At 34.1% G+C, this 10,849-nt stretch overlaps 1 protein-coding gene and 1 pseudogene across 1 annotated transcript; one reads left to right on the top strand and one right to left on the bottom strand.

The window, feature by feature from the left end:
* The first annotated feature begins 764 nt into the window (after nt 1–764).
* LOC120069275 lies at nt 765–3,240 on the top strand (annotated as a pseudogene).
* A 681-nt stretch (nt 3,241–3,921) lies between these two features.
* Nucleotides 3,922–6,378, bottom strand: LOC120069276 (60S ribosomal protein L23a). The gene is made up of 4 exons (XM_039020995.1): nt 6,281–6,378; nt 6,058–6,101; nt 4,878–5,238; nt 3,922–4,288 (listed from the first exon to the last, which is right to left on the bottom strand). The coding sequence occupies exons 2-4, from the start codon at nt 6,068–6,070 to the stop codon at nt 4,204–4,206; spliced, it is 459 nt and encodes a 152-aa protein (XP_038876923.1). The 5' UTR covers nt 6,071–6,101; nt 6,281–6,378; the 3' UTR covers nt 3,922–4,203.
* Nucleotides 6,379–10,849: the final 4,471 nt, after the last annotated feature.

The following is a 10,849-nucleotide window of genomic DNA, read 5'->3' as shown; positions in this document are numbered from 1 at the left end:
TTGTTTACTATACATATTTCTTTTTTTTTTTTCTTCTTTCTGAACAAGAAGCTGGACACAAACTTGTAATAAAGGAAATGATGAATAGAGAAAATGAATAAATAGACTGAAAATAAAATACATAAGAATAATATATTAATTAGTATAAAAATGGAGAGAGAAAAAAAAGATGTGATAGCATCAAGCTGACATTCTATTAAAACTTGATCAAAAAGGGTCGTTATTTATAAAAGATGAAATTGTTTTTGTGCTATTTCTAATAATTACCCTAGAGTTTTTGTTATAAAACTTTAGCCCGCTTATTTACAAAAAGGATTAAAATGTACACTTTTCTTTAAAAAAATTAAGGACAAAAATCAGTTTGAAAGCTAAAGTTGAGAGACCAAAATAAGATATTTACAAATGTTATTTACCATGTATTATTTTATTATATGACCACAAGGCAGAAAATGAAAAATCTAAAATGCAAAATGTTGTTATAATATTTTAATTGTGATGGGTAATAAGTTATTTAAGGATAAAGCCGAAGAATCTTTTCAAAACTTTTTTCTAAAGAAAGTATTATCAAAATTTAATTGAAGCAACTCATATAGATAGAGTTTGGCCACCTAAATTCACCAACATTGTTTCTAGTTTTAGAATTTATCAACAAATATAGTACAAATATAGATGGAAAGTAATCACATTGTCACATTATTTCCCTGTATATAAACACATTGATCAAGACAAATGAAAAAACAAAACATATAGTTATAGATTCAAAGATGTTTAACCTTCAGTGGCTTGTTCTTGCCTTCATTGCAACTTTATCTTGCTTTTCTTTTTGTACAGGAGACAATATCTCCTATTGATTCAAATGCCATAATTATAAATGGTGAACGACGTGTTATATTCTCAGGTTCAATTCATTATCCACGAAGTACCAAATCAATGTGGCCTGATATTATTCAAAAAGTTATAGATGGTGGACTTGATGCAATTGAGACGTACATTTTTTGGGATCGCCACAAACCTCAATGACGAAAATATGATTTCTCTAGACATCTAAATTTTATTAAATTCTTCCAGCTCGTTCAAGATGTTGGGTTGTACGTCGTGATGAGGATTGGTCCGTATGTGTGTGCCGAGTGGAATTACGGAGGCTTTCCACTGTGGTTGCATAATATGCCAGGAATCCAATTTCGAACTGACAATCAAGTCTACAAGAATGAAATGTAAACTTTCACAACAAAGATAGTGAATATGTGCAAACAAGCCAACCTCTTTGAATCACAAGGAGGACCATTAATCTTAGCTCAAATCGAAAACGAGTATGGAAACGTGATGACACCATATGGAAATGCAGGAAAAGCATATATCAAATGGTGTGCTCAAATGGCTGAATCTCTCAATATTGGTGTTCCATGGATCATGTGCCAAAAAAGTGATGCCCCACAACCTATCATTAATACATGCAATGGATTCTATTGTGATAATTTTAGTCCAAATAATCCTAAGAGCCCAAAAATGTTTACTGAAAATTGGATGAGATGGTTCAAGAAATGGGTTGATAAAGACCCTTATAGAAGTGTAGAAGACGTAGCTTTTTTTGTGGCAAGATTTTTCCAATCTGGCGGTGTTTTTAACAATTATTACATGTATCATGGAGGCACCAACTTTGGAAGAACATCGGGAGGTCCATTCATCACTACGTCTTACGATTACAATGCTCCACTTGATGAATATGGAAACTTGAATCAACCCAAATGGGGACATCTCAAACAACTCCATTCATCCATTAAAATGGGAGAGAGGATTCTCACCAACGGAACCTGTTCAGACCAAAAAATTGATAGCTTTGTAACTTTAACAAAATTCCTTAACCCAACAACAGGAGAGAGGTTTTGCTTTTTGAGCAACACAGATAGCAGCAATGATGTTACCATAGATTTACAGGTAGATGGAAAGTATTTTATACCAGCTTGGTCTATGAGCATTCTCAATGCTTGCAACAAAGAGGTTTTCAATACTGCAAAGATCAATTCTCAAACATCTATGTTCGTGAAGATGCAGAATGAGAAGGAAAATGCGCAACTGTCCTAGGTTTGGGCTCCAGAGCCCATGAGAGATACTCTACAGGGAAAGGGTACATTTAAGGCAAACCTTCTTTTGGAGCAAAAAGGAACCACTATTAATTTTAGTGACTACTTGTGGTACATGGCGAATGTTGACACCATTGCAACATCTTCACTTCAAAATGTAACTCTCCAAGTGATTACAAAAGGTCACGTGCTTCATGCCTTTGTGAATAAAAGGTACATTGGGTCACAATGGGGAAGCAATGGCCAGAGTTTTGTATTTAAGAAACCCATTCTATTAAAAGTAGGAACCAACACCATAACTCTTTTGAGTGCCACAGTAGGACTAAAAAATTACGATGCATTTTATGATATGGTGCCTACTAGAATTGATGGAGGTCCCATTTATTTAATTGGAGATGGAAATGTCACAACTGATTTGTCATCAAATTTATGGTCTTGTAAGGTTGGATTAAATGGAGAAATGAAGCAACTTTACAACCCAATGTTCTCACATAGAACAAACTGGAGCACATTAAATCATAAATCTATTGGTAGGAGAATGACATGGTACAAAACAAGCTTTAAGACACCTTCTGGAATTGACCCCGTAGCATTGGATATGCGAGGAATGGGAAAAGGTCAAGCTTGGGTAAATGGAAAAAGTATAGGTCGATTTTGGCCTTCTTGTATTGCTGGCAATGATAGTTGCAGTGCGACCTGTGATTATAGAGGTGCATATGACCCCAGCAAATGTATTGGAAATTGTGGGAATCCTTCCCAAAGATGGTATCATATTCCAAGATCGTTTCTATCAGATGACACAAACACATTGGTTTTATTAGAAGAAATTGGTGGAAATCCTCAACAAGTCTTAGTTCAAACTAGCACTATAGGAACAATATGTGGAAATGCTAACGAAGGAAGCACGTTAGAGTTGTCTTGTCAAGGAGGGCATATCATCTCTGAAATCCAATTTGCTAGTTATGGAAATCTAGAGGGAAAATGTGGTTCATTCAAACAAGGCTCATGAGATGTGACAAACAGTGCTCTTTTGGTGGAAAAGATTTGTATTGGTAGGGAAAATTGTTCGATTGATGTATCTACAAAGTCGTTTGGATTGGGCAATGCTACCAATTTATCTGCAAGATTGGCAATTCAAGCACTATGCTCAAAGAATTAAGTGATGTTTAATTAAGAAAAAATCATTTTGAAAGAAATTAAAATATTTGGCAATCACTCAAAATAGTTGTAATGCATATTTTAGGGCCGTTTGGATTGATTTGAGAAAAAGAATTTTTCAAAAAATCCATTTTTATTTAAACACTTTTGATAAAAATGGATTAAAATACACTTAAAAAGTTATTTCAGGTGGTTGTCAAACACTCTAATTTCTTCCCCATTGAAAATGAGATTGGAGGTGATTGAGAAGAATAGCCAAAACCCACTTGCGAGCTTCAGCGTAGGATGTGAAACGGGAAGGATGGAGGATTTGGGAACTGAGATTGCGGTGGAGGCGCCAGAATAGCCAAAATATTTTTTCTGTTTTTTTAATTTCATAATAACTCTCCCATAGTTAAAAAAAAAAAAAATTATTTATTTATTTTGAATTGAATGATTGATCGTCCTTTAATTTCAATTGTATAATTTAAACCAAAGTATTAATTATTATATATATAATATAATAACAAACTCATTTTACCCAAATTTGTTTGTATGGCCCATAAAAATGTTCATATACAACTTTTCAGGAAAAAAAAAACGTTCACATACAAAAGGAATAAAGTGAAAACTTATAGAAAGATTAAAAACTAAATTGAAAAAGATCAAATTGTTAGGGACTGTCTATCTAACCATACATCAATAACACAATCATTGACTGTTTTAGAGATTGACTTGATCTAGTTGTGCTACATTGAGAAGAAATTATGAACAGAATTCAGAAGTATGACAAAGGTGTTTGAGGCCAACTAATACAAATATTCGAACACATTCCATAAGTGTTTTGAACTCAGTCAACCAGAGCTAGCTAGACCAATATGTTATATAAAAACACAGTTAAAAACCTTAGGATTCAGACAAGATGCACTCAAATATATCTAAACAAAATTGTCGCCATGGAAATGAAAACAATTGCCTAGGCAGTTTAGATAACTCCAATCTTGTTCGCCACATCCAAAGCATCGTAGTCTGGGGTTAACCTAACGTATGCCTTCTTTGTTCCATCAGGCCTACATGAGTAGAATCATACTTTGTCATCATCACAATATAGACTTCATGTGAATCAATCAATTTTATACGTTATTTTTTATTTTTTTTAAAAAAATAGTAACTAAAGAATAAAGTGGTGCATAATCAGCTTGGAAGGGCATACAGTCATAGCTAGGTGTTTCTTCCATTTGCAAAATTAGAATGATAAAAACTAGGGCCAACAACTTCATGTCTATTTGATCCATAAACTTGGGGGGACTCTCACTTTAGTATCTATCAGATCCCTAAATTTTAGATTTTATGTTTAAAAAACCTATTCAAAATTAAAAGTTAAGAGCCTCATCAAACGTAAAATTCAATTTTAGATCTAATAGTTCGAAGTATTAAAAATCTCGAATAAATCAGTGACACATTATACATAAAATTGAAAAAATAAGAAAATGAGGTTTGACATTTTTAAAATTCAATGATATATTAAACATAAAATTGAAAGTTCAAAGACCTATTAGACACCTTAAAATTCATGGACCAATTAGACATGAACTTGAAAAATTGAAAGTTTAGGAAGTTGTAATTTAACTTATAAACTTCTAAAATCATGCAGCATACCTGATTAGAGTGTTCACTTTCTTGGTCTGGATGTCATACATCTTCTTCACAGCATCTTTAATCTTTTTCTTGTCAGCACGAATATCGACAATAAAAACAAGGGTGTTATTATCCTCAATCTTCTTCATCGCAGACTCAGTGGTCAGTGGATATTTAAGAATTTGATATTGATCCAACTTGTTCCTAGGAGTCACACTGATTCGAGGATACTTGGGATTCCTTTCTTTCTTCAATGTCTTGGGGCGATGGAATGTGACCGACGTTCTGATTTTTTTAGCCTTCTTGAAAGTTGGCCCAGACTTGACTGCCTTGGCAGTCTTCAGGGCTTGAGCTTTAGGATCACCCTTTTTGGTGTTGTCAGCTGCAAAAACCATCAAATTAAGAATAAGAACTGTGCATTGCAAAAGCTCATAAGCATTCAGAATGTCTAATCTATTTAGCTCAGATTCTCACATTCATTACAAATTCACACTGAATATGCATTAAACCATCAACTATCAAATGATCTTTCCAAATGACCCCTCCACCCTTCTTAATATCCTTCTTATGGTCGTCCATTTAAGGATAAAGAGATTAAGCATACATTTGGCTCATTTGGATCGAACTGAATCATCGGACATTTGAAGATAGGGAATTGGATTTCCCTCATTCTTTTATAATCTTTTGAAATTCACATCCTTTTATGTGATTACAATCTTACTTCTCTTGTTTCCCAATGGAATAACATTATTGCATATATTGCCCTTTTGTATTTCCATCCCATCAATGAAATTCTGATTCACGTTTATATATACACACACAAACACATTAAACCATCTCAAGAACTTGACAGCTACCATCAAAACAAGAAAAAAGTAACATCTAAAACACTTGAAGAAAAATGCAGTGAAGAAAAGTAAGACCGAGGACATATTACACTAACACTTTCTCAGACTGGGTACCAACTCAACTGACTACGCTTGTCCGCAATATAGTATGCATATACTTAAATCCCAACAAAAAATTCATTCAAATAGCGAATGAAGAACAAAAATTCCCTTAAACACCAGAAACATCGAAAACTCACTAATTCTCGTAGTTCAGAGCAAAAGTTGATTTCATTAATCAGTAGATTACTATGGAACAGAGGGAATCGAATAAATGAAGATTGTGTACTGAAACAAACACAATGTGTACATACCTTTAGGCGCCATAGCTGAAAACCCCTGTATCGAAATTACCCACCTGCAAACCAAGCAAAATAATGAAAATGAGAAGAAAAACGATAGGAACAATAGTGGCTCTAAGGAACCAAAATCAAAACAACGAAATGTATCGAATAATCATAAACAACAAATCTTATATAACAAATTAACAAAAGATTAGAGTAAGGGAAAGAAGCATTGAAGAGAGGAAGAGGTTACCGGCGGCTTCTGCCCTAGAAAGAAGAATGAGAAATGGAAGGTAAAAGGAAAGAATTTGCCTCTAAATGAAATAAACGGGTTGGGCTTTTTTGCTTTGCATGGATGGGCTGGGCTTTTTATGTGTGGAAATGTTCTCATTGATGGGTCCTTTGGACAAATGGTCTCATCTTTAATTCTGAATTTTTTTTTAAGGGATTTCTACGTAAAATATCTTCTTTAGGTCATATTTTCAAAAATGTTTTAAGTTTTAATTTTTTTCAAGAAAAACTTTTAGTACTATTTTTGGATAAATTTACTATTTTATTGTTTTTATTTTCGATTTTTATATACATTTAATGATGAAGAGAAATTGCATTTATTATGTAGAGAGAAAATGCATTTGATATGATTTTTTAACATTTTCAAATGGATGGAGAAAATTTGAGACTTTTTTTATTTATTTTAATTAGAGAGAGAAAATGCATTTAATGAAATTTTATTTTCCATTTCCTTTAGTTTCACGTATTGTTTTCTTTTTATTCATGGTTATTTAAAATATACCTTAGAAAATTTTGTTAGGTATTTGAAAATATTCTAACAAATATTTGAAATATACCTCAGTATATAAATTAGAGATTGTTTCAATTATTGACATAAATCACTATTTCGTTTTTCATGTTGTTTTTCTATACTATGTGAAATATTTCATTATTTGTTCACTTGTGCATGTAATATATTTCATTATTTATTTGGAGACATTCTAAAAATTATATGAAATATGTTGGTAAATATATTTGATATCTACTAAAATATTCATGGTTATTTTTAAATATACCTTAAAACTCAAATATATTTTGATATGTATGTCAATATATTTTATTGTTTATTTGATGTATATATCCCAAGTATTATGATATATATGATATGTATGTCTCTATATCTTAGAACATTGTTTTAGATGTTTGCAAATATTCAAACCAATATATGAAATATACTAGTAAAATGGTAAAATATTTTTAAATATTTCAACATATTTTTAAATATACTAGTAAAATGATTTTTATATATATACCATAGTTTAGATTCATGGTTATTTTTAAATATACATTAGAACACTTTCCTTAGATGTTTGTAAATATTATAAATAATATATGAAATATATTAGTAAGATGGAAACGAATATATATAAATCATAGTATATATATAGAAAAAAACCACCATATATATCACAATATATATAAAAAAATCACCTTATATATCGAAAAAGAAAATATATATCACAATATATATAGAAAAACCACTCTATATATCAAAAACGAAAAAACACCATGCGACGGTGGTATATATATATATAAAAAAAAACCCCATATGATAGTATATCCCCTGTCTCTTATACACATCTAGATGTGTATAAGAGACAGCCCTATATATCACCGTCAACCATCATCATCCAGAACCCAATGCAGACGGTTCATCTTACGTTGGATTTGCTCGCCTCACGTCTGAAAAATAACCCCACGCCGGAAAAATTACCCCACCTCAAATCCCCTAGCTCGATGTCAGTGCCGGTGGATTGGTCAACGACAAACTCATGGACCAGGTTCACGATTTGCCTTTGTGTGTGTTTTTTTTTTCTAATTTTGACTGTTTTGTTTTAAAATTTTAACTAAGAAATTTCTTCATTACTAAATTTAATTATATATTTAATATGCAAAGAAAACTTAATTAGTCTACACCCATAAATAAAATTTTGACTTGACTAAGTTGTACATCTCTCTACAAATAAAAAAAATAGATAAAAGAGAAATTAGTTATTTAATTTCAAAATAGAAGTTTACATGAAGTTTAAAGACGACCCTCCTGGCGCTTACCCCACAGGGGTTGTCTTCGTGTGCCTTTAAATTAGCTTCGTTTTGTTGTCGTTGTTGTCTACAACGAACACATCTTCGAATTAGATGAATGGGTACATCTGTTCCAGAACATGTTCTAAACATGATGGTCCACTTCAATACAACAGAGATGAATGGGTGACGCATCGATGAGGGTAGCCAAGTTAGCATAATTCTACACTCGTTGCCAAAAAGCTTCCTACACTTTATCAGCAATGATGTGTTAAACAAAGTTGATTATACCCTTACAACTCTCCTCAACGAGTTGTAGACATTCCAATCCTAGCTGAAAAGTAAGGAGAAGAAGGTTGGTGAGGCAAATGTTACTCCATCATGAAAGAAGGTCCATCGAGGTTCGACCTCAGGAACTAAGTCTGCACTTTCTACTTCTAACACTTCCAAGTGAAAAAAGAAGAAGGGTGGTAAGGGAAAAGGGAAGGCACCTACTAACCCACAACCTATCACACAGTGGGGAAGGCGACCAATGTCGGTTGAGAAAGAAAAATGTTTCCATTGCAACCAGGACAGGCATTGGAAGCAAAATTGTCCTTGTTGGTTCAAGGAGAAGAAGAAGGCTAAGGTCAAGGAAAAACAAGGTAAATATGATTTACTACTTTTGGAAACTTGTTTAGTAGAGAAGGATGATTCTGTTTGGATTATTGACTTTGGGGCCACTAATCATTTTTGTTCCTCTTTTTAGGGGATTAGATCCTAGCGGTAGCTTGAGGCTGGTGAGATGACGATGCGAGTAGGCACTGGGCACGTCGTCTCAGCTGTGATAGTGGGAGGACTCCAGTTGACTTAACAGAATAAATTTATCATTTTGAATACTTTCAATGTTGTTCTAGAGTTAAAGCGGAACTTAATTTCTGTAAAGTGTCTGATTGAATGTAAATATACTCTCAACTTTTTGGTGAATAAAGTGTTTATTATGAAAGATGGTGTTGAGATTTGTTCAACAAAATTGGAAAATACTTTGTATGTTCTATGGCCGTTAGCACTAAAATCCCTCCATAACATAAAGATGTTTAAAACTGTCGTAACTCAAAATAAACGACTTAAGATTTCTCCAAAAGAAAATGCCCAACTTTGGCACCTTCGATTAGAACACATCAATCTCAATAGGATTGAAAGGTTGGTGAAGAATGGACTTCTAACCGAGCTAGAGGAAAATTCTTTACCTGTGTGCGAGTCATGCCTTGAAGGCAAGATGACTAAAAGACCTTTTACTGGAAAAGGTTATCGAGCCAAAGAGCCTCGAGAGTTAGTGCATCCATACCTTTATGGTTCGATGAATGTTTGAGCCAGGGGTGGCTACGAGTACTTCATCACTTTTACTGATGATTACTCCCAGTATGAGTATGTTTATTTGGTGCAACAGAAGTCAGAATCCTTTGAAAAGTTCAAAGAGTTCAAGGCTGAGGTTGAAAATGCATTGGATAAACGGAAAAACACTTCGATTAGATCGGGGTGGAGAGTTTTTAGATTCTGAGTTCCAGAACTATATGATCGAACATGGAATCGTTTCCCAACTCTCAATAGCTGGTACACCTCAGCAAAATGGTGTATCAAAGAGGAGAAATAGAACCCTGTTGGACATGGTTCGGTCGATGATGAGTTACACTTCCTTACCGGACTCGTTTTGGGGTTTTGCAATGGAGATTGCAGCTTATATCCTCAACTGTATTCCTTCCAAGAGTGTTGCCAGAACACCTTTGGAGTTGTGGAATGGGCATAAAGCTAGTTTGCATCACTTCCGCTTATAAGGTTTCCCAGCACATGTGCTTGAGGCTAATCCTACAAAACTGGAACCACGTTCGAGGCTGTGCCTATTTGTAGGCCACCCTAAAGGTACACGAGGGGGTTACATTTATGATCCTAAGGAAAACAAGGTGTTTGTGTTGACAAACTCTACATTCCTTGAGGAGCACAGTCCACGTAGTAAAATCGTGTTCCATGAACTTTCCAACAAAACTACTGAAGCTTCAACAAGAGTTGTTGAAGGGCCTGCTCCATAAAAAAGAGTTGTTGATGGAAGTTCATCTGGTAGGTCAAATCCACCTAAAGATGTCACACCCCGCCCCAAACCACCCTCTTTTTATCAAATGTTTTAGTCAAAACGTTTTAGCCACTCACATTGATTGCTTAGGAGCTTTTCACTCTAGTAGCTCCCTTTTCTACCTCGGGCTCCCTTTTCACCCCTAGAATCTAGATTCAAATTACAGCTTAGATTACTCATAGTTATAAACCTTATTTTGACATACTTACTTCTAAAACCATGTTCTAAAATGTCTCAGGAAGCTTTTCCTAAAATTTGAGCTCATAACTCCTCGTGGTTTGGCCGGAATCACAAAATCTTCAAGACTGGACCAAACTGATCTAACAGCCTAACCCTTCTATCTTCTTCTCAGTTTCCAACCCGATCCCTTCGAGCTTTTCCTCCTGCAGCCCTATCCTGAAAACTAGAATCCCAGAGTTTTCAGGTGGCTTTGAAATCACTCCAAACGCACGAGTAAATTGGGAGAACTCCTCATCTCAATTTGATGCGTCGTCTTCAGACTTCACTGTCCAATGCGTCCTCTTTGAAATTCTATGACTCACGCATGGATTTGGCTCCAACGCAAGGTTTGCTCAACACTCCCACTCTTTTTACGGTATTTCTGAATTTTGATCTAAAAATGGAGTCTTTTGGCCCTATTTA

Source organism: Benincasa hispida, unplaced genomic scaffold (genome assembly GCF_009727055.1).
Source record: "Benincasa hispida cultivar B227 unplaced genomic scaffold, ASM972705v1 Contig306, whole genome shotgun sequence".
Taxonomy (NCBI): Eukaryota; Viridiplantae; Streptophyta; class Magnoliopsida; order Cucurbitales; family Cucurbitaceae; genus Benincasa; species Benincasa hispida.
The sequence above is the reverse complement of the archived record's forward strand: the minus strand, read 5'-3'. Positions and strand labels throughout refer to the sequence as shown.

Coding starts and splice junctions, on each gene's coding strand:
- LOC120069276 (XM_039020995.1), bottom strand. Junction 4,289..4,877: donor AAAGTGAACACTCTAATCAG/GTATGCTGCATG, acceptor CTACTCATGTAG/GCCTGATGGAACAAAGAAGG.